This window comes from Ipomoea nil, unplaced genomic scaffold, assembly GCF_001879475.1.
Source record: "Ipomoea nil cultivar Tokyo-kokei standard unplaced genomic scaffold, Asagao_1.1 scaffold2854, whole genome shotgun sequence".
In the NCBI taxonomy this organism is placed as follows: Eukaryota; Viridiplantae; Streptophyta; class Magnoliopsida; order Solanales; family Convolvulaceae; genus Ipomoea; species Ipomoea nil.
Window position 1 is genome coordinate 281171 of NW_017619282.1, and position 24404 is coordinate 305574.

The 24404-nt window shown below is 35.4% G+C and overlaps 1 protein-coding gene and 1 long non-coding RNA gene across 2 annotated transcripts; both read left to right on the forward strand.

Moving 5' to 3' along the window:
- The first annotated feature begins 866 nt into the window (after positions 1-866).
- Positions 867-10986, forward strand: LOC109160599. The gene is made up of 3 exons (XR_002050786.1): positions 867-1100; positions 4370-4377; positions 10976-10986. It is a non-coding gene; the product is annotated as an uncharacterized LOC109160599 (long non-coding RNA).
- A 10166-nt stretch (positions 10987-21152) lies between these two features.
- Positions 21153-21923, forward strand: LOC109160607. Its single transcript, XM_019308883.1, has 2 exons — positions 21153-21469; positions 21599-21923. Exons 1-2 carry the CDS (start codon positions 21153-21155, stop codon positions 21921-21923), a joined length of 642 nt encoding a protein of 213 aa, XP_019164428.1.
- The last annotated feature ends 2481 nt before the right edge of the window (positions 21924-24404 follow it).

A 24404-nucleotide genomic window follows, 5' to 3' on the forward strand; every position in this document is an offset into this window, starting at 1 on the left:
TCGTTATACCGTGCACCACTGCGCACATAGCAATGTGCGCCCCGCGCCTTCCAAACCAACTTTGTTTTATTAAGTTGTGTGGGAGTTGACGCGACAGAGTGTATTGTATTCTGTTATATAATTATGTACATTATGTTATACAATTATGTACATTTTTTTATACAATTATGTACATTCGAAACAGGGAATTTTTTTAAAATTTAAAGTTTATGTGTATTATGTTAAGAATTTACATGTATTATGTATTATGTTAGATTATGTGTATTATCATTTCGAAAAAGAGTATATGTATTCTGTGATACAATTATGTATATTCTGTTATACAATTATGCACATTCTATTATACAATTATGTACATTTTCGAAACATGAGTTAACAGCCGACACGAAAAGCGGAATTTTCCAAAAAAAAAAAAAAAAAAAAAAAGAGTACAAAACGACGTCGTTTTGCACCAGGACGCACAATATAAATTGTCATCTATTACATAAATGTTAACATTGCGTATTCGTAGTATAAAAATTGTAAATTTTTAAAAGGTAAATTGTGAACATTTAAATCTAAATTAACTTTGCAAGGTAGACCCGAATCTACAGAATAATTTGCAGAAGAAGATCAGACGACGATGAAAAATGGGCCGGGAAACAGTCAATATTATTCTTTCCAACTAAAGGTTCCAAGTTTGAGAATAAGGTGGGATCCCTGGATCTAGTAGCCGGTGAATCACTGATCAAAGAGAAGATTTTGGAGAGATTCTTCATCGATCTAGTGGCCGATGAATCACTGATCAAAGAGCGAGCAGCCGCCAGGTTTAATGATTTGGTGGGATCTATAGATGTAGTGGCCGGTGAACCACTTCTTCTTCTTCCACAAAGATTCAGACAAAAGGTTCCAGGTTTGAGAATAAGGTGGGATCCCTGGATCTAGTAGCCGGTGAATCACTGATCAAAGAGCAGATTTTGGAGAGATTCTTCATCGATCTAGTGGCCGGTGAATCACTGATCAAAGAGCAAGTAGCCGCCAGGTTTAATGATTTGGTGGGATCTACAGATGTAGTGGCTGGTGAACCGCTTCTTCTTCTTCCACGAAGATTCAGACAAAAGGTTCCAGGTTTGAGAATAAGGTGGGATCCATGGATCTAGTAGCCGGTGAATCACTGATCAAAGAGCAGATTTTGGAGAGATTCTTCAACGATCTAGTGGCCGGTGAATCACTGATCAAAGAGCGAGCAGCCGCCAGGTTTAATGATTTGGTGGGATCTACAGATGTAGTGGCTGGTGAACCGCGAGTGGCCGGTGAATCACTGATCAAAGAGCGAGCAGCCGCCAGGTTTAATGATTTGGTGGGATCTACAGATGTAATGGCTGGTGAACCGCTTCTTCTTCTTCCACTTTAGACAAAATGTTGACAGCTTTTTTTTTTTGAATGCTACTGGCTCTATTACAATGTAGTATCTGTTCATATACTTTCTCAAAGTATACTGAAACACAAGGAACCAATAACACCTCCATTGAGGCTCAAACTCACAATCTTTCAAATGGAAGTCCAACCCGGGTACCATTAGACCACATAGTCTTGATTGTTGGATTTCTTAAGATTGATGTCTACTTGCACTGTCGAGTTAGAACAGCGAATTACTCCCTCTATTCCAATTTATGTGTCTTACTTACTATTCATTTGGTTAAATCAACTCTTTCTTTTTTTGTTTATTTTTTTATTTATTTTTAAATTTAATTTTTTGTATTTAATAGTACTTTTAATATAGTTTATAAATATATAAATTTTTTTGTACTGATACTAAACTTAAAATTATGAAAAGTTGAATTAAAAATAACTTTAGTCAAACTTCGTTAACCGAATCAGACATATAAAATGAGATGGAGGGAGTAATACAATATGACAATCATTCTTCCCAACAATATGACAATCATTGTTTCCAAAAGGTTGAATCCCCAACCCCAGAGACTCCACACCCCGACCCGACAAAGCATCGGTGAGAATGTAAATTATGGTAACTCAACTGAACATAGACGTTTACTTACAATATGACAATCGTTATTTGTGTGGATCATGGTCCACACAGTTGTGTGAACCATAGTTCAAAAACAAATAAAATACATTATTTTAACTAACAAAATACATTATTCTAACACATAAAATATATTATTCTAACTCATAAAATACGTTATCTTACCTCATAAATTTCATTATTCTAACACAAAAAGTACATTATATATTATTCTAACTCATAAAATACATTATTCTAACACATAAAGTACATTATTCTAACTCATAAAATACATTATCTTACCCCAAAATTTTCATTATTCCAACACATATAAAGTACATTATTTTAACACATAAAGTACATTATTAGAACTCATAAAATGCATTATCTTACCTAGAATGTTCATTATCCTAACACGTGCGCAGAGCAAGGAATTTTTTTAAACATCGAAACAACGTCGTTTTGGACTGTAGCCCACTCAATATGGTGTCTACTTGCACTATAGTATACACAATATGGTGGGGGTTAAAAAGCTGGCAAATTATGTTGTGCAACCGTGTGCACCACGGTTGCAAAAACGGTGTCGTTTTACTTTAAAAAAAAAAAATTATTTTCGATTGCCGTTAGTTACTAAACATATGTTCATAATTTTAGAATTTCACATTCTGAATGTATAGTTATGAAGTTATGGATGTGTAGTTATGCATGCATTTCTGAATGTATAGTTATGAAGTTATAATTTCACATTCTGAATGTATAGTTATGAATTTATGGATGTGTAGTTATGCAATTCTGATGTATAGTTATGGGTTATGGATGTGTAGTTATGCATGCAATTTTGAATGTGTAGTTATGAAGTTATGGATGTGTAGTTATGCAATTCTAAATGTATAGTTATGAAGTTATGGATGTGTAGTTATGCAATTCTGAATGTATAGTTATGAAGTTATCGATGTATATTTTAAATTATGCACAACATAATGCCGTTAACGGAATTCGAAACTAATTTTTTTTTTAAGTCGGACGTCAAAAGGACGTCGTTTCTACAACTGTGTGCACCATACATAATGCACACAATTGCACAGCATAACGCTCCTAAAAAGCTCGCTACTTTAGCGGGCCTAACAAAGGCCACTCGGCCTTAGAATGTGGGTTTTTGGCATCAAAATTTAAAATTTTTAAATTAATATAAAAAAGTGAATAAATGTATACTAATGTTAGTAATGCACGCACACTAGGTGTGTTTGACAGGGTGGAACGAGTTAAGCTTGTTTTGACAACTCTAACTAATAGCAGCCTAGCTTGTATTGTTAGATTATGAATGTAATAGTGTTTTTCTTTTTTTTTTTTCTTTTTTTTTTTGTTTTGTTTTGTTTTGTTTTGTTTTGTTTTTTTTTTTTTTGTTTTTTTTTATTTTTATTTTATTTGGGTTAGACCATGAGGTTTCTGAGTAGGCCTTACACTACTCAGACTATATTAGGAATGTAAAGTGCTGTCTATATTGAGTTTTCAATAGGAGAAGGGTTTTGAACACTTGACCTCTCTTAAGATATGAGAATGTATACTCACATAAACTAAAATGATTGATTTGATCGACTAACACCAAATTAGATGATGCAGGTGTTGTGTTTTAAGTAAAAATTCATATCTCTGTTACCATTTCAAATGGGTGGTTGCATGATTGAGCTCTGGTGATGGTGAGACATTGATTCTTTGGGCTTAAAAATTTGAGAAAGTATAAAACAGATATTACATTATAAAGAATAATGAGTGTTTTTAAAAAAGTAAAAAGCTAAACTAATAAAAAGATTTTACATTTATATTTCATATATATTATGCTCCATAATAACCACGTACTCTACATTTTTTTCCTGCCATTTAAAGTTCAATGTGACAATGTCTATATCGGAAGGAGTGGATGTGGCTTATTATTATTATATTTGAGATTTAATATACTAAGCTACCGTCCATAGATCACAGTACATTAGTACGTGTGATGGACAATTTTAAATATAATCCTCGCAAGTGCACGAGTCACTGTAGTAATAGTGTGCAAAGCAAGAGTCGATCATATAGGAAATTGATACTATGCAATTTAACAACTTAGAAAGAGTGAAAAGAGCGAATTCGATCAAAATAAAGTTTCAATTACGGTAAATTAAACCAAATGAAAACAACTCAGGAGAATATAATAATCAAAAATTAAGAAAACATAATTGACAATCAAGATGAATTAACTAAATGAAATTAAGGCAAAAAAACAATTGAATAATCACGGAACAAAATAGTAGAGAATAAAGACTAGAAACAAATAAATCAATTAACAACTCATTTTAAAATTAATAATTGAAAACAATTGCGCAGCGAGCACGGTCTAGCCTCTGTGGTTCATGTTCAGTTGAGTTACCATGATTTACATTATCCTGCATGCCAACACAATTAAGCAACTTCCAACAAGTATAGAGAAAATTAAGGAAATGAATGAGAACAAGGAACCAGAGATATGCTTTGCGCGGAATGAATTGGTGCTAACAAATTATTATCTAACAAATTGAAATATATAGTACCAAATAATTATCTAAACAAATGCTGCCAAATAATTTTCTAAACAAGTTACTGCCAGATAATTATCTAAACTAGTTGATGCCAGAAGAGATGACCGCCACCGCCGGAAATTAACTGCTGCACCAAAGAATTTAATTTGTGTTGCCAAAGGAGTTGCTGTAGAAATCAAACACCAATCCCAAGAATTAATTGCAGCTGCTTCCGGACTGATTGAAGAGAGCCGCCGAGAACGATTGCCCAGATGGGACCTGACCGCCGTCTAGAATCTGCTGCGATTCGAAACTACCGCACCAACGCCTCCGGAATTAGTCCGGAGCCAAATTGATGACCTCCTCCTTCGATTTTGCACCCATCTTATACCCCTCAGCCTCACCATTCTTCTGGCGCTATGATTCACGATCCGCATGATTCACTCTAACACTGCGCTAAAAGACCGCTTCTCCAACCTCCGCGTCGTTTGCAATAGCCGAAGAAGGTGTTGGAAATAATGAACCAAATTGATTTAATATCTCAAAATAATATTTATATATAAATACAAAAATATATAAAATATTATTGGATATATATATATATCCGAAATATATATATATATACACACCAATATATATAAAACGGACCCAAAGGTTATATATACATATATATCTACAAAAAAGATATACCAATATATATAAACCCAAAATTGGAACAAATAATCCTCCGATTATAAATTCAATTTAACGAAAAACAAATAGAGAGGAGGATTTTTGCTTAGAAGCATAATCCAAACCGAAACAATAAGGAGATTGGCTCGTGTTTGGGTATAGGGTTTTTAGCGCGAGTCAAGAGATCACTCTTTCCTTAAAACCTTATTTGCCACCTCCCAAAAGTGCTAGGAGCGTTGTGGCCTAGGTTTCCCAGGATAAAACGTGCTACGGTCCGACGTTTGAGCACCCAAACGAGCGAACCCGGCAAACTAGAGCAAAAGCCTTTAACACAGTTACAAAGAAGGGAATAGAAGCAGAGGTTTTGGAACTGGAAAAACGTGCAAGTGTGTATCTCTCTTGTTGTGTTCTATTCACTGTGTGAAAAATCAGCTATCCAACTCCCTTCTTATATAGGAGATGAAGGATCAATAGCATTCAAGTTGGCATTTAACAAATGATTTGTAACACCTGAAACAGCCACCATTAAGTGAAATTAAATTCAAATTTTAAAAATTAGAATTAATAGAAAATTAATTCCGTAACTGATGAATTTAATCCCACAAGTATCGTCCCAACTGTGTTACTGTCGGCCTCCTCTCGAGGAACTTTCGACCTCCTCTCATTCAAATTTTAAAAATTAGAATTAATAGAAAATTAATTCCGTAACGGATGAATTTAATCCCACAAGTATCGTCCCAGCTGTGTTACTTTCGGCCTACTCTCAACTAAGGCCCAATTTTCAAGTGACTTTGGAAAAATGATATCAAAAGTTAGCCCGCAAGGCCTACCAACTTAAGCTTAATCAAGCCTTTTTTATCTCAATTTGGGATATGATTTGCACCCCCCTTGCGCACAAGAGAGAGCCTCTATGTTATACAATTCAATAAGCCTCTAAATGACTCTTGTATAAATAGTGGGGAAAATCCTCTTCCCAAACCAATGTGGGACAAAAGTTCATTTTTTCCTTTCATTTTCCCAACTCAATGGGTCTACTTTGAGAATCAATATCTCATTCACCCATTATCCGTTTTGAGCGTACAATATATTAATCTCTTCGCCTCACTACGAAGAACCCGAATCCAATTTGACCCGACCCAAATCGGAATTGGACCCCACCGATAATTGTACTACAAAATAGCCACTTAAAATGTCATTTTAATGCTATTTTTCCAACAATGCCCCACATGAATGAAAATTTGATATTTCAGGGTATTTTGAAATCGGAAACAACTGTGTTCAAACAGTCGATCCCTGCATAGGATAGGTAAGGGGTGCCGCACCCTTTGAACCTTCCCTTGTGAATACATGTTTACTCTACTAGCTGTACGGTAAAACGCAATGTCTTTGAACCGATTGCCGTTTGTGTAGACGATGACATATCTCACATATAGGAACCTCCTAACCATGCTCTGTTCTCATGAGTGTGCCCATTTTGGTCGTGGGTCATCGTTCCTGGTTCTACGAGAGTTTCTAAAGAATTGTGCCCATCAATTCTCCTTTGAAGCGACCCTCACTTCTCTCTTACATAGGTGATTCTTTCTCGAGTATCCCGCATACACACATATGTCAACCGACATTCGAATCATTAAAGCATCAACGTGCTAGCCTCGTGCGAGAGTCACTGTTTCTAACGAGGAGTGGTAGGAAGTCCGAGACCCCCACAGTGACACGCTCCGTTCCATAATTTAGTTGTCCCATTGAACCTAGGTGCCAGCTAGGTTGGGTATCCACTATAGAACTTTTAGTTCAAGGGATTTAGACTCATTCCTCGTTCCAACTTCTCACAACCATTTGCTTACCCTCGGGTTAGCGAGTTAGCGGCCGCTACGTTATCTTTTGACATCACGTAGTCAATCGAGATAACATCGTTGTGTGAAATTGTTTAATGGTATTATGTCTATGACTTAAAAGTCTAGACTTACCATTCCATATCTAACTCTGTACTTAACCAATTTTGCCTTGACTATCGCAATGCACACAAATTGGAGGTATGAGTTTACCTCTAGGAACATTCCCGAAAAAATTGCATGGCCATTCGGCCTACTCGCTCGCGACACGAGTGTTAGGCTCTCAGCTTAGATCTCTTTATGGATCTTAGCTATCACAATTCATTTCGAGAATTTCTGTACAACCAACTGCATTGGCCTAATACGTAAACACATAGCCTTTAATGGATTTAGCATCCTTTGATATCACGTTAACGTGCTATACTTTCCGAGTACAGCTAGATATATCTCGTAGTGCAGTCCAAAGTCACGAGTATACCTTAAGTATCTCATAACTCTCAGTATTGCCTTCTAGTGCGTAGCACCAGGGTTACTCGTATGTCTACCGAGTTCGTTAACCGCAAAGGCAATATCTGGCCTAGTACAACCCATTTGATACAATTAAACTACCAATAATCTGAATGTATTCTGCGCGAGAAGTACAATCTTCGTGATTATTGGCTAGTTGTACGTTAGTATCTAACGATGTCCAAGCCACTTGATTATCATCCTTTACAAGGATTCAACCAACACAATGAGATTGGGTTAACACGAGACCATACGGTCTTCTCACGATTTTAATCTTGAAGATTAAATCTGCCAAACTCACACCTCTCATGTCAAATCTCGAATTTAACATGTTCCTAGTAGAATTGATCATTTGATCGTTACTACCCACGATGAGTTTATCGTGTATAAACAAACAATGATATCACCGTCTATCGTACGCAATACGTAGATCCCTTGGTCACTTTTATTTATACTAAACTCGTTGGTCATCATTGTATGATCAAACTAGCATGCCAAACACTAAGGCAATTGTTTCGAACCATACAATGATCTCACCAGTTACACACTTTCTTTTCACAGCGTGGAAGCACAAACCCTCAGGTCGTTCCATGTCTACTAAGAAACCGATACATCCATTTCAATAAACTTCCAAGTCAAGCTAAACAGCTCTGGCAAGTATCATCCTAATGGATTTCATTCTCATCACAAGAGAATATTTATATCGAAGTAACCGTGGCACTCTCGTTGTATGTAATCTACAATTACAAGCTTGCCCATTTTACTTCAATATAACCAACCGGTTTTATCTTCCGACGCATGATCCACTAAGATCCGAAGGTTTTACAACCCGAAGTAAGAACAACCAGTTCCAAGTATGATTCTTTAAGATAGAATCTACTTCACCTCGGTAGCCTCTCTCGGGTTGGTCCACCTGTAGAAGTCAACACTTCTACATACGTTCGAGGCTCGTTTCCTAACAACCATGTCAGAAAATCCAATTTATTTTCTAGTAAACAAGTTAGAATATGCACGTCACATCCTAGCATGTACGTCAGAAAATATGGACCAAAGGATTTTTCAATCCTAGCTCTCTTGCTACGTCTAGCATTGAGCTCGGGTTCTCTTTCATACCCTCCAACCACAGCTACGTCGAAAGTTCATTTCAACGTGCTAGGTCCTATATTGAACCTTCACAGAAATGTATCTTCTAAAGAACGATGAATTTCTTGATTCAATTTATCGTGTTCTTATGTACATCCATACTATAGGACTCGTGTACTAAGAACCACCACACACCTTTGGCAATCCCCCACATTTTAGGCATTAGTAGGAAAACTTCCTACGTACCCACAATTCGTAAGAATTTCATGCGGGTAACCTTATTTAAAAGTTACTAACTTGTCCAAAGTATTGTCTCACCCCACATACTTTGAGGTAGACCCGAACCTATCAACGTCTTGATATTTATGTCCGGCAACATTGTTCGATTGAGGTGAATACCGTGTCGTACGCTCGAGTACGATACAAATGCTTGCGCAGAAATCACCAATAGGTGTTTCATATTCACTACATCGATCGTTCGTAACCGCATTAATCCACGATTAATTTGATTTTTTTTTATTCTTATAAAGAATAACCATGTGCTACACGTTAGCACATCTCGTAGGTGTGAATGAGTCAGCACGTACGAATCCATTCGGTTTTGACCGAAAGGCCACAAACCCGAACCAGTGCTATAACACCCCGTGTTACGGACTTTAATCCCGGATTAATTATTTAATTAATTCCGTTAATAATAATTAAAAAGGATTTAATTTGGTTAGGATTCCCTCTAATTAATTAATGTGGTCCACCATAGACCGTGGACCCTTGCCTAAACTAGAGTCTTAAGCCTATTAGGAATAAATAGAGTAGACCTTTTACTAGTCAGATTCTAATTAGGAATCCCATACCTATATATCTGTTAGGGATAGAGAAAGTGGGCCTTTACTATTCAGATTCTGATTAGGATTCCTGATTCTATAAATAGGGGGTTAGAAAGCAATTAGAACCCTTACCACCCATAGTTATATTACACGAAATTATTCCCAAGAAATTCCCCACCACCAAGCCTAGGGAGATCAATCGGATGGAAATCTTAGGGAAGAACCTTAATAGCCAAGGGAGGATTAATTAAGGCTGAGAGGTAACCCGTGTCTCAACAAAACCTATTTTCCTTGCTATATCTTATTCATTGGCTCCTTTGATATATGATTTTGTGCTTGAGTCTTGATAGAGCTTTGCCTAGGATTTGTATTGTATTTATGTGATAATCTTGATGCTTATGTGATAATCTTGATGTTATGTGATGATCTTGATATTCTTGACACTATGATTAATTATATGAACGATCTCGTATTTTGATTGTGTCTAGAGCCCTAGGGTTATAACATGGATTTCGTATCATGATATTCTTGGTATGTTTGGGTGGGATTTTGCATGATCGGGTGTTGAGTCTAGCCTAGGACTTGTGTTTAGAACTTACATATAGAGTTTTTGATGTTCTTTTGGTTCCGGATGCTCCTGAACCGTTATATGATTGATGTTAGGTCCTGGCATGTTTAGGAATCGTGTTTGAATGTATTCGTTGTAATTCTTGTTTTAATTTCGTTAACTGAATACGTGGTGTGTCATTATGTCTTTGAATGTGTTTGGACATGGTTTCGGGTTCCATAAAGGATCCCACTGACCACCCGTTGCCCGCATTACTGTTCCAGCGGGCAGCCGGTGGGCGGTGGTCTACCCACCGGCCACCTGCTGGAATAGTAACCCGCCGCCGGCGGGTGGCTGGCGGGTGGTCCTCCACCCGCCACCTACTCGTTGGAATCCCGGCGTGGTTCGTGGTGTTTTCCCCATTTGATGTTTCCCCGTGCCCCGTTGTATCCCGTTTGTCGTGTATGAGTCTCGTTTGGTGTTTTAGGCATCGTTCTAGGATTTTATGTGTATTACGTGTCATTGTTGTTGTGTCTTGCTTGTTATGTGATTATGTGTTGATTAATTGATGATGATGAGTATTGTGGTCATTGCGCAATGCTTAGTGTGACTGATGATGATAATGATGATGATGATGAGATTGTGATTGGTGGAAAATAAACTGTTGGCGGTTGGCACCACTTGTGCCCGGTCATTGTACTAAAGGTACAGGGCATAGCGGTGACTGTGCTAAAGGCACACACCCACCTTCGATTAGCTTGCCGTTGAGCATGGGTCAGGTTATAAGTGCTGCGGTGTCATGTTAGAGCTACATGCGCTAACCCCTTGATATTGGCACTAGAGGTGTGGATCATTGAATAGCACTGTGGCACCATCTTGATATGTTGGTGGTTGAAAGGTAGGTTCGTCGGTGGGGGCATGTAGTTGCCCGGAGGCATAAGGGGTAGGAATATAAGGGTGGCCTAGAGGTATAGGTTGGAACTGATATAAGGATGGAGGGGAGTTATACGGTTGGAACTTGGTATAAGGTTGGAGGATGAATTGTGTGCTTTGTTGACTACTTGCTACCTGATTGTATTGAATGCCTTAGTTGCCTCTACTTGTTATTTGCATGCTTATCTGCCTGTTATGTCTTGCGTTGCATGTTTAGGGTGCCTATTAGTTCTCATGATTATTCTATGATATTGAGTCTGTTAATATGCCTTGAGTCTTGATCTTGGATTTAAACTAGAGTCTCGTAAGTATATATGTATTCCAGTTTCAAAATGAGTTTCTTATATCTACCTATATTGTACTTAACACGTTGGAGTGAGTTATCAGCATTATTCGCTGACAGTTGTTATACCGAATGTTTTTCAGGGACAGTGAGTAGCTTCGGAGCGTGCTAGTGGGTTCGTTAACTTAGTTTAGATAGTTCTAGCCTGGATGAGTTGCCTGCGTGCCTTGATTTGTATTTGGGTATTAGTTATGGCTTTTGCTTTGTTAGTTAGTTTAGCCTGTGCATCTGAGTTCTCCAGCTCAGATGTGGCATAGCACCCCAACCACTATATCTAGTTTATGCTCTGTTTGGGAATTAATAATAGAATTGCCTTTATTCCATAAGCTTTAAAAGTTTTAGAAATTAGGGGTGTTACAAGTGCTTCCGAAAATTGAAGCACGAATCAGTTCTTAGTAATGAAGCACGAAACATGCTACACAAAGCACGAATCATTGCTTCAACTTAAAGCGCTGACCTCAAAGCAATCTTCCATTGCTTTAAATTATAAACACACAACAACCTTTCGTTGCTTAATTTATAATTTCAGTGCTACTTAGCACTAGGATTATTAGTTAATTACACAATTAACCAAACCTCCTTTCGTGCTAATCACATAGCACTTTTACAATGCTAAATTTAATTACCCTTTTGCATAGTGCTGATTCGACATTTTGGACATCCAGTGCTGTTAAGCACCCCAATTAGCACTTCAACAATGCTAAATTTAATTAGCATTTTTTCGTTAAGCTCAAGCTTAATTTGACGTCCCAACAATTTGTCTCAAATTATATTTCATACTAGTATAATTCGGATTTTTGATCAAGATAATTATAACACAATTAACAAGAACAAATCAACCAAATTTCAGACTAGTTGAATCAAGCTTATATAATCGTACTCAGAATATTATTTAAAATATTCAACGATTGAGCTGCGACGCTCACGATTATATAACTATCCCAATTTTTGACAAATTGATTCTTGAAATCCTTATCGTTCTACATGAACCAGAACAGAAGTTCTTTATGGGATTTCAACATGTAACACGCTTATTACATTCCGTTCCTGCTGTTAAGCCATTTTAGCATTTTCCTCATAATGCTACGTGATGCTCAAAGCATCCTTATTGAATCTTTTATATATTAAAAATATCAAACAAGAATATTTTAAAATATACAAAGTTCAATACACACAAATGGAACAATTCATTTTATTCAATAATAAAATGTGTCACAAGGATACTACAACATTTATTCAAAATAAATAAATAGGAAAAATTACATTGGAAACACATTTCCTTATTTCTATCTCGTAGTAATCCTTCAACCCATGTGCTTTGTTCCATTTTTCAATTGTCCACTCCACGAAGGGTGGTCCATAGCGCACATCGGGGGTACCTCGGTTGTGACCTCACTCGTCCAACCATCCACATGTTTTAAACATATCGAAATTGTCCTCAACCTTTTCATCATGATGACGGTTCGCTTCATAGTGACATTTCTCCTTCTTCTCATAATCTTCTTGAAAGCTAAGCTTCCGCTTGCCTTTCCTTTGATTACAGTTGAAGTCATTGGTCACACTACAATAGTCCTCAGACCATGTAGTGGTCACATAAACACTGGATCCTTCGTGGCTTTCAGCCGATCCATTAGGCATCACAATAGGTACCACTTGTGTGTCATTAGCTACTAGTCTACCGGATCGTGAACTAAAGTTCTCCGGAGCACTATCGTGTGATTTAGCAACTCCCATGAAAACATCATTTCCAACGTTGCTGCCGTCAACCGGCATCACGGAGTCTGCAACATCGTTGCCGTTCCGACAATTTGAATGTGCACCAAGAGCAACATTCACAGATCCAATACTCTTGGAATCCATCGACTTGTTCATTATCAAAATTATAAGGTTTTAAGGTTGTTGGAAATAATGAACCAAATTGATTTAATATCCCAAAATAATACTTATATATACACACGAAAATATATAAAATATTATTGGATATATATCCGAAATATATATACACACCAATATATATAAAACGGACCCAAAGGTTATATATACATATATATCTACGAAAAAGACATACCAATATATATAAACCAAAAATTGTAACTAATAATCCTCAGATTATAAATCCAATTTAACGACAAAACAAATAGAGAGGAGGATTTTTGCTTAGAAGCATAATCCAAACTGAAAGAAGAAGGAGATTGGCTCGTGTTTGGGTATAGGGTTTTTAGCGCGAGTCAAGAGATCAGTCTTTCCTTAAAACCTTATTTGTCACCTCCCAAAAGTGCTAGGAACGTTGTGGCCTAGGTTTCCCACGATAAAACGAGCTACGGTTCGACGTTTGAGCACTCAAACAAGCGAACCCGGCTAACTAGAGTAAAAGTCTTGAACACAGTTACGCAAAGAAGGGAGTAGAAAAAGAGGTTTTGGAGCTGGAAAAACGTGCAAGTGTGTATCTCTCTTGCTGTGTTATATTCACAGTGTAAAAAATTTGTTGTCCAACTACCTTCTTATATAGGAGATGAAGGATCAATACCATTCAAGTTGGCATTTAACAAATGATTCGTAACACTTGAAACAACCACCATTAAGTGAGATTAAATTCAAATTTTAAAAATTGAAATTAATAGACAATTAATTACATAACGGATGAATTTTATCCCACAAGTATTGTCCCAGTGTTACTTTCGGCCTCCTATCGAGGAATCTTCGGCCTCGGCCCAACTTTCAAGTGAAAAATGATATCGAAAGTTAGCATGACTTAACCTGCAAGAGAGAGCCTCTATGTTATACAATTCAATAAGCCTTTAAAGGACTCTTGTATAAATAGTGGGGCAAATCCTCTTCCCAAACTAATGTGGGACAAAAGCTCATTTTTTCCTTCATTTTTCCAACTCAATGGGTCTACTTTGAGAATCAATATTTCATTCACCCATTATCCGTTTTGAGCGTACAATATATCAATCTCTTCGTCTCACTACAAAGAACTTGAATCCACTTTGACCCGACCCAAATCGAAAGTGGACCCCATCGATAATTGTACCAAAAATAGCTACTTAAAATTTCATTTTAGTGCTATTTTCCAACAGAAGCTGCGTCCCGATCTCTTCTCTCGTTCATTGGTTGACTGGTTGATCTGAACAACTGTACGCCATACAAAAGCTATGACTAATAATAATGATTATTCAAATAAATAAAACACATTTAAAAGCTAATTAAATTAGAGATCAATTATAATTAGTCTATATATGTTTATTAGTAATTCACTCGCGCGATGCACCGAAAAAAATGTTATTATAAATATAAATAAAAAATAGAAAAAATAAAAATATTTTAAATTGTTTAATATAATAATATTTTTGAGCTTCTATTGGTCAAGTATTTATTATTTTTATAGAATACAAAATTACAATTAAAATTAAAATTAAAATTTTGTATGGTTAATATAATCTCTAATTATGTACATATCAAATAAACTTATAGAGAGAATTTACATAATTTAATTGATTTATTCTTAATTGTATTTCATCTATATTATAATTTTCATAATACAAATACTAACTAAGATAATTACATTTAGATAGCAAATTTCAAATTTTGTATGAGTAAATTTAAACTCTAATTGAATACATTTTTTTATTTGATTATATAATATTATTCTTTATGCACATGTCATTCCATAAACCCAAATGTCCCAAGACCACTTTTTGTGGAGATAATTCAAATGGATTATTTTTTTTCTTTTAAAAGTCCTAAGTTTAGAAATCTAGAAAAACATTAAAGACCCATACGGTATATATATTTATATATTTAAATTTTTATTTATGGCTCAAATGATTTTTTTTTTTTTTTAAATTCTGAAGTCCAATAATTGACCCACGGCCCGCAACATTTGCTTTCTTCATTCCTTCTCGCTTCTGCCATTTCTTGAAGCATTTGAGAAGATAGAAAAGTACACTCCACAATCTCTACCTGTAGAAGGTGGTTCCTTAATGTCTGGCTCCATTTTTTTACCACTTTCCATGATTCTTCTCTTTTGTTTACTCCTTTTTTTTTTTTGGGTAGCTGTGATTGTTAGAGCCTCCTCTACATTCTACCGTCTTTTGTCTCCTCCGCTGCCATGGTCATGAAAATACACAAATGGTAGGACAAATTGCTGCAGTTTACGCTCATATGGATTTGATCTGGGGTGTTTTATAGGAGAAAAATTATATGTAGAGGCTTGCATTAATTGCACTGTTTCGGATATCGAATAGGCTTCCATCGAAAATTTAATTAATATTGTAATCCCAAAAAGCACCATAAATAACAAAAGCATATCAAATAGACTTTCATTGTAAAGCCAGAGATTTAATTAATATTGCATTGTTTCATATTTTCTATTAATCGGGAATCGGAATCCTTAATCATAATATCATAACATTTAATAACTCAATTAATTCAATAAATGTAATCCTTTGTTACGGGCGAGAAAAAATAGCTATTTTATTTTTCAAATGTTGTGTTTTTTTTTTCTTTTATAGTAAAGCTAAGGATGTTGTGAGTATTTTATAAAAATAAGGATAGAGATAATAATTGTAACAGTAATTGCTCATCAAAATAATAATTATAACATTAATTACTTCCCAAACCATATAGCTTTATTATAATTGAGATTAAAACTCCTATTGACCATATACTACTAAAACTATTATTATTATTAAATTATTAAGACCAAGGAACTATTGGGCTGACAAATCTTATTAATAAAATTAATTTAATTAACAAAAACAACAACAAAATTAAACTATATTAATAAAGCTAAATATAACAATAATAAATAAAATTAGACATAAAATTAATTAATTTTTGCAATTAACTATAAAAATGTTTTTTAAAATAACAATAAACATAATGTTTAGCAATGTGCACGTAGCAACTAGGGACCCTAAATATATTGTATGGCGTCTACTAACCTAATGTGATTCAATCATTATATTCAATATTTGTGTTGGTTGTAACTTCTCGTTTATTATTTTATTAATTAATAATAACTAGTAAAATGTTATGCATTTCGTGATTAAATAATTGTTCAATGAGATAATAGTAAAAATTATAAAGAGAAAAAGATGATATAAATAATCAATAAATCATTACAAAAAAATATATATATAATCAAAAAGCAATTATTAGTATTTAATAACAATAACTAGTCAAAGACCTTGTGGTCAAGCGGTATCATTATAACTCTCTCAAATGAAATGTTACAAATTTAAATCCCAGTAGGAGAGGGGATAGTGATTTTTTGTGCTTCAATCAGTTGAGAAAGTATGTACACACAAAATAGTTTAATCCCCAACCTGAAGGGAAGAAAATTGAAGCTGTCCGAAAAGTCATATTCTGCTTATTAATTGATTTAATTCTATCCCCACGTCTCCTCATTCCTAACCTCATGTGGTCTTGCAACTTGGCACAATTCTCTTCCCCTCTTTTAATGTGAAAATGGCATTTTGTAAAATATACGTAATAACAACCATGAATGTAAGACTAAACTTATTTTATCCCCACGTCTCCTACTTCCTATCCTCATGTGGTTTTGCAACTTGGCAGTGTTGGAAATTTATATAGTAATAGAGATTAATGTTTTAGATGAATTACTATAAAAGCTTAAATAATATTTGGAGTTGTGGAGTTATAAATATTATTTTAGTTTTTTTTTTTTTGAAGGAAACCTTGCGTGGCCATTTTATAGATAAACCAGAATAGAGTCAGGGGGAACTCTGTCCCAATACAAAGCTGTGGACTGTTCTGAAACTGTAGAAGCTAAAGTATGAGCTAATAAATTCTGCGATCTAGGAATAAAATTAACTGAGCAAAAATCAAAAGTACTAATGCAAATCTTGCAGGCATCAACGACATAGCCGATGTATGAAAATATCAAATGATCCAGTTTTTGTTTCTTGATGTTTTCTGTAATTTTATTGTATCTTGCATGTATTACAAAATACAAGCACTTTTTTCAACAGGCCGGCACAATTCTCTTCCCCTCTTTTAATTTGAAAATGTTAGCCACCACAACATTTTGTAAAATATACGTACGTAATAACAACAATAAATGTAAGACTAAACTTTGGCCACTAAAATATGAACAAATTATATTTGACATAAGAACAATGGCATAAAATTAATATCAGACTAATCTAAATTTAATTCAAATCGAAGTTCTGATTAAAAATTTTTTAACATGACATATTTTTATAAAAACATAATCATTCGACATTATTGGTCGGAAACAACGTTTTCGTCCAACATATCGACCAAAAGAAAGGTTCGGAAAAACCTCTGTGGAAAATTCCGTCCAACAACAATTTTTGGTCGGAAATAGTGTCCAACAAACAAAAATTGGACAGAAATTCCGGTGAGTAACCCACCATTTTTAAAACGTGAGAATTTCCGTCCTATTACGTGCGTTGATCGGAAATTCCACCCAACTACGTGCGTTGGTCGGAAATTCCGACCAATGTTGGACAGAAAACTCACATATTATATTTTGTTATTTTGCTTCCAATTGTTTACCAACCAACACTACAGGTTGCTCAGAATTTCCGTCCACCCATCTTTAGTGTCAAAAAGTTGAAATTTTTATTAAAATACCGACCAACTTACGGTTGGACGGAAATGTAGGACGGAAATAGCGAAATTTCCAGCGGTGTATCAATTGTGAGAAACCATTTAGGGGGGTGTATTCAATCATGACGTTCATAGAGTTTTAAAGACTTTTAAGAACTTTAAAATTTTGGAGGTATTCAATTCAAACTTTTAGAGAGTCTATAAAAGTCAGGCAGTATTCAAAACAATTTTTGCACTTGCAAATTTTAGTATATGTTTCATAATATTCTTTTAAATGCTTACATATTTTTATTTTTATTCTTTTTATGTTTATATTCGTAATATATATTTTTCCTTTTTTTTTTAACAACAGGTTACTACGAATAGTGAACTACTGTTCGCAACAACAATTTGGAGTTGCAAACAGTAGCACCTTGTTCACTACTGGAAATTATGAAATTTCCGATCACCTGAAAATGATCTTAAATCAAGTCGAAAGCCTTGTTCCGACCACTTTTGGTATCCGGAAAAACCTTTGTTGCTATTTCCGACCACTTTTTGGTATCAACTTGATTTAAGATCACTTTCAGGTGGTCGGAAATTCTATAATTTCTAGTAGTGCGTTGTTGTTCGCAGTCTCAAATTGCTATTGCAAATAGTAGTTCTTTGTGTGATGCCTAGCAATATATCAAGTATAATTTTTTTTTTATATATATTATTAATATTAGATTTTTTTTTTATTTTATGCAACTTATAATTATATTTTTAAATATTTTATTTGATCAATTCTTTTATTATAATTTTTATTGTTCAATATTGTTATGAATTTCTAATGAAATACTCCGTAGTTTTTTTTTGTTGATGTTTATTAATAATATATATAAGTAATTAGCATATAAGTCTCAGCATGCTATGGATAAAAATAGTAATGTTGCGAATGTTGATGTGGGTGAAGTACTATATAATAAGAAAAATTTTATGATATATTATAAATGTTCTGTAAGAAAATTATAAATGATAAGAATCAAAATCATTGAAAGTTTGTAAGGATGTATTCAATTTAGAATTTCAATGACTTTTGTAAACTTTTTAAAATAAAAAGTTGATAAAAGTCTATGAATGTTTTTTATATACACTTTTATAGAGTCTTATAAAGTTTTAAAAAGTTTTGAACGACTCTATGAAAGTCAATCAAAGTTTATTAAAATCTATCATTTTAAAAGTCTTTAAAACTCTACAAAAGTCATGATTGAATACATCCCCCTTAGTTATTTCTTTAAATCAATGTTGCAGAAGGTGTTAGGTGATAATTGGACGGTCTAGTAATTCGAGTATATTGGCCCTGTTTGGTAAAATAGTTAGTCTATATACCAATTTTGGCTTATTTGACCATTATTAGCTTTTTAATTTGGTTAAAATTCAATAGAAGTGTTTGATTAATTGTTTTTTTGTAACTTCAAAATGTTAAAATTCAAAAAGATGCTCAAAACAACTTTTTCAATTAGTTTTTTGAGAAAATAAATTATACTAAACAGCTATCAGCTAACAACTAATTTGCCAAACACGTTTCTACAATCAGCTAATGTTATCAACTAGTTATACCCTCTAATTAACCCAATCAGCTAACCGCCATTTACCAAACAGGGCCTTGTCTCCATTTTTCTCACTCATGGCTGTGAGTTGTTAGACTATTATTATAATCCCTCATATTACTCAACTACATATGTTAGATGATTAGTTGAGTATATGATATATGACTAGAGGAATACATAAGAGAAGCAGTAGGGCGTCGACTCAGCCGAGTTAGCTGCCTAACTCAGCATCTAGAGTACTTAGGCGGCCAGTTAATCAACCAGTTGACTAAAAGCCGTCTAAGGCTAAAATTGCCTCATCCTAGAGGCCCCTAACGCCTAGTCATCGTCTAGATCAAATTTTACACCACTACTTTAAATTGGAGATTTTTCACTCAAATTGAGCAAATGTTTGGGAGTGCTTTACGCCTTCATATGCATTAAGCATGGAACTATTACTCAATTTTAAAAAAAAATAATGACAATACTTATGAAACTCCAATACGTACGTACTAACAGGGGGCAACACACCAGTTTTCTTATATAATAAATTAAACACAACTTGACAATATTACAGTTTTTATAAATAATTCAACAGTGACATCCATTTATCAAAGATGCTTATTGAATACTTAAAACATCAACAAACTTTTTCTCAAAAAAAAAAAAAAAAAAACATCAACAAACTTTGTGCACTTTTACACACTTAATTTCAATTAATTTTTATATAAAATTAAAATTTTTTATGAGATCAGATATTTATCGCTCGAATATAACTTGAGATTAAAAAGGACGATGGTCAGACGCAATGTAACCTCCATCCTCTTTGTAACATGAGAGTTGCAACTTACATTATATTGGTTTTATCATGATAGATATAAAACAATAATAAAGTATAGCAAAGAATATACCTTGACAATAGCGAATGTCATCTGATAAGCATATGTCATTCTGTACCAAATTTAAAGGGCATCATGATGACATCAAAAAATTACAATGGTGATGGTAATGAAAATCAAATCTTTGGTAATGATAATGAGTTAAGTAGAAGGAGTCATGCATTTTGTTTGGTAGTAAATATGAATTGAAATCAAAATAAATAAATAAATAATTAAAATAAATAAATATAATACAAATATATACACACTTACCAAAAATAAAAAATAGTGAACAACATCAATTGATCGAGAGAATGAAAAAGGATTTTGAGCTACTTTAATATTGTCTTACAAGACCATATATCATGTAACTTTGGAAAAAAAAAAAAAAAAAACACACATATGTTATAATTATTTGAAGACAATAGCAAAGTCAATTTGGACCAATTGACCTACCTTTTGAAGAAATTCATATGCATTGTTGATGTGACAAATAAGCTAAAGTATTGTATTCGATCTCGGTATACGATATCGGGTAGCTGAATATGTGATTAGACGTTCCTGAGCTTAGGTTTAGTGTCTAGTGAAAGTTTCAAAAGTCCATCTTTCAAGCACTATTAGAAGAAGATGGTAGTTGAGGCAGTTAACAATCATTACAATTGTTAGTTAGGATATTTTCCATGTTATCACATGTGTATACAAGCTTGTATGTAAACCAGTCTGTTAGCAGTTCATACACTCACCAATGTAACAGTACTCCATTCTAGTGAAACCAGATGTGTTAGTTTTTCTTCCTTTCATCAGTTCTCTCATTTGTAATATGGTATCGGAGCGATAAGCAGAGCTCATGGCTTGGAACGGCGCATCGATCAGACCACCTGGTGTTGGAACGGCTCCACCAGCATCAGCAGCAGGAACTGCAACTCCTCCACCCCCAGCACCAGCGAATGTCATCCTTACTGGAGCGAATTTCGATCCAAACGACGCAATCAGTCCCTATTTCCTACATCCAAGCGAGAATCCCTCGCTGGTCTTAGTCTCGTCTGCTCTCAATGGCCAGAATTATCATCCTTGGGCCAGGGCGATGGAGATGTCACTACTATCCAAGAACAAACTAGGGTTTGTCGATGACACGATTCCGGTACCAAATGTAGGTGAAGTGAGGTATCCCTATTGGAGGAGGTGCAATAACATGGTGGCGACTTGGATCATGCGAGCTGTTTCTCCAGAAATTGCGTCGACAGTCCTCTGGATTGGGTCAGCTTAACGTATATGGAGCACACTGAAAGCCAGGTTCAGTGAGGCAGACATCTTTAGAATTTCCGATCTACACGCCGAAATTCATCAAACTAGGCAGGGTGATTTGACTGTAAGTGCCTATTTTACCAAGTTAAAGAACTTATGGGATGAACTTCAGGTCATTAGGCCCTTGCCAACATGCAAGTGTGATAGAATGTGTGATTGTGAGCTGCTGGATACTTTGCAGCAACACTTAGAAAATGATAATCTCTCAGTTTTTCTAAGAGGCCTTAATGAGACTTATGTTTCTGTTCAATCCCAAATTATGATGACAAAACCTCTCCCAACTGTTGATGAGGCATTCATGATGGTCCAATAGTAAGAAAGAAGGTTTAATAATGGGGTGACAAGGATGCAAATTCAAGAAGCAGGCAGTGTCCTACTTATATTACCCAAGGCAACAATACAGGTTCCAAGAAATTCTATTCCAATGGCGACAAGAAGCCTGTCTGTTCATACTGTGGCTTTACTGGACATGTTGCAGAAAAGTGCTACAAGAAGAATGGTCATCCACCTTGTTAGAAACCAAGAAACAAGGGTGTTGGTTTTGCTAATCAGGTTGCAACCAACACTAATGAGCATTCATTTAATGAGGGCACTGTGCATGTTGATACTGGATCTGTTAGTCTGAGTCAAGATGAATACAGGTTGATGAAATATCTCTTGCAGAGGGATAGCATGGCTCACCAATCACCTTTGAGTGTGAGTGGAGGAGTGACACCCCATGCTAACTTGATTGCTACCAACTTTGCTCTCAATCCACAGTTTGAAGGTATTCACTCTAGACTCTCTTCTGAAAACAAGGTTAGTTGGATACTTGATAGTGGTGCCACCCATCATATTGTCTATCAACATAGCATGTTAACAAATGCAAAAGGGGTTCAAGGTATGTTTGTTGAATTACCTAATGGTGATAAAGCTAATATCACACATATAGGGTCTGTACATGACAGTTTGGTTCTGAAAAATGTGTTATGTGTGCCTGCATTCCATTACAACTTGATTTCTATCAGTGAATTAATTAAAACCTCCAAGTGCAAAGGTGAAGCCAGGGCACTAGTTCAAGGTTTTTGTACTTTTGTTGTGACACAGTTTGGAAAGATGGTTAAGTGTGTAAGAACAGATAATGGATAAGAGTTCAAGATGGACAAGTTCTACCAAGAGAAGGGAATACTTCATCAGACAACATGTGTGTATACACCTCAACAGAATGGTGTAGTTGAGAGAAATCATGGACATATCTTGGCAGTAGCAAGGGCACTAAAATTCCAAGCAGGGCTATCAGATGGATCATGGGAAGATTGCATATTGCATGCAGTTTATATCATCAACAAGCTACCTTCAACAGCTCTGCAAGGCCAGATTCCTCATCAGATCCTATTTAGTAAGGCACCCCAATACTCTTATCTCAAAGTTTTTGGGTGCTTGGCCTTTGCTGTCATGCACAAAGGACACCAAGGAAAGTTTTCACCTACAGCTAGAAGGTTCCTGTTTATTGGATATCCTAATGGAGTAAAGGGTTATAAGCTCTATGACCTAGATTCCAGGGAAGTTTTTATGTCAAGAGATGTTTTTTTATGAGCATGTGATTCCCTATAAGGTAACAAACCAGGTTAATGAACAAGGATCATCCCAGGATCTAATTCTACCAAGTGACACCAACAATATGGAAGACATTTTTCCCCAAAGGGCTATTCAAAGGGAAGAAACAAGGGATTGCATGTGTTGATCCTGCAAAACCAAATGATCTCCCACCTGATCTAGAGTAGTCTGATCCCATTCCAGTTCAACCTAGGAGGTCCAACAGACAAGTGTCTAGACCTGCATATCTCAATGACTATGATTGCAATCTGCCTAACACTAGAACCTCTCCTCACACTCTTTCATATGTGTTGTCTTACAAAAAGGCTATCTCCTGTTTTCAAAGCCTTTGCTACCAACATCCTCAATATTCAAGAGCCTAAGTCCTACAATGAAGCCATCAAACATGACTGCTGGAAGGCTGCTATGCAGGCTGAAATAGATGCCCTACATGCCAACAACACATGGGAGCTAACCACACTTCCACCCTCCAAACAACCAATAGGGTGCAGATGCGTCTACAAGGTGAAACACAAGGCTGATGGGACTGTGGAAAGGTGCAAGGCCAGGTTAGTTGCAAAAGGATATACTCAGACTTGTGGAATAGATTATGTTGACACTTTTAGCCCAGTGACAAAAGTTACTACTGTTAGAACCCTGCTCACTGTGGCAGCAGCAAGAGGATGGCAGTTGCATCAACTTGATGTCAATAATGCCTTCTTGCACGGAGATCTTAAGGAAGAAGTGTACATGATCCTTCCCCCAGGGTTTGTTCTTGAGTAGCCCGGGCAAGTGTACAAACTAAAAAGGTCATTCTATGGCCTAAAGCAAGCAAGCAGACAGTTGAATGCTAGGCTAACTACTGAGCTGATCAGCATGGGGTTTAAACAAGCTGTATGTGATAACTCCCTTTTCACTAGGGGATCTAATGATAGTTTCATTGCCCTCCTAGTATATGTGGATGATGTTGTCTTAGCCAGCAGTGACAAAGCTCAAATCTAGTGGATCAAAGAACATTTACGTTCAATTTTCAAAATCAAGGACTTAGGAAGCTTAAAATATTTCCTGGGATTGGAAGTTGCTAGGAAACACACAGGCATATCCTTGACACAAAGGAAGTATGCCCTGGATCTTCTACAAGATTCAGAATTCCTTGAAAGTAAACCTGCAAAATGCCCTATGGTACAAATAAACAAACTTTCTAAAGATGATGGTGAAG

What these genes read in the sequence shown, in the direction of transcription:
- LOC109160607 (XM_019308883.1), top strand. Translation starts at nt 21,153, where the DNA reads ATGGCTTGGAACGGCGCATCGATCAGACCACCTGGTGTTGGAACGGCT. An exon ending in CCAAATGTAGGTGAAGTGAG is followed by an intron (nt 21,470 to 21,598) that starts GTATCCCTATTG and finishes ACTGAAAGCCAG; the next exon opens with GTTCAGTGAGGCAGACATCT.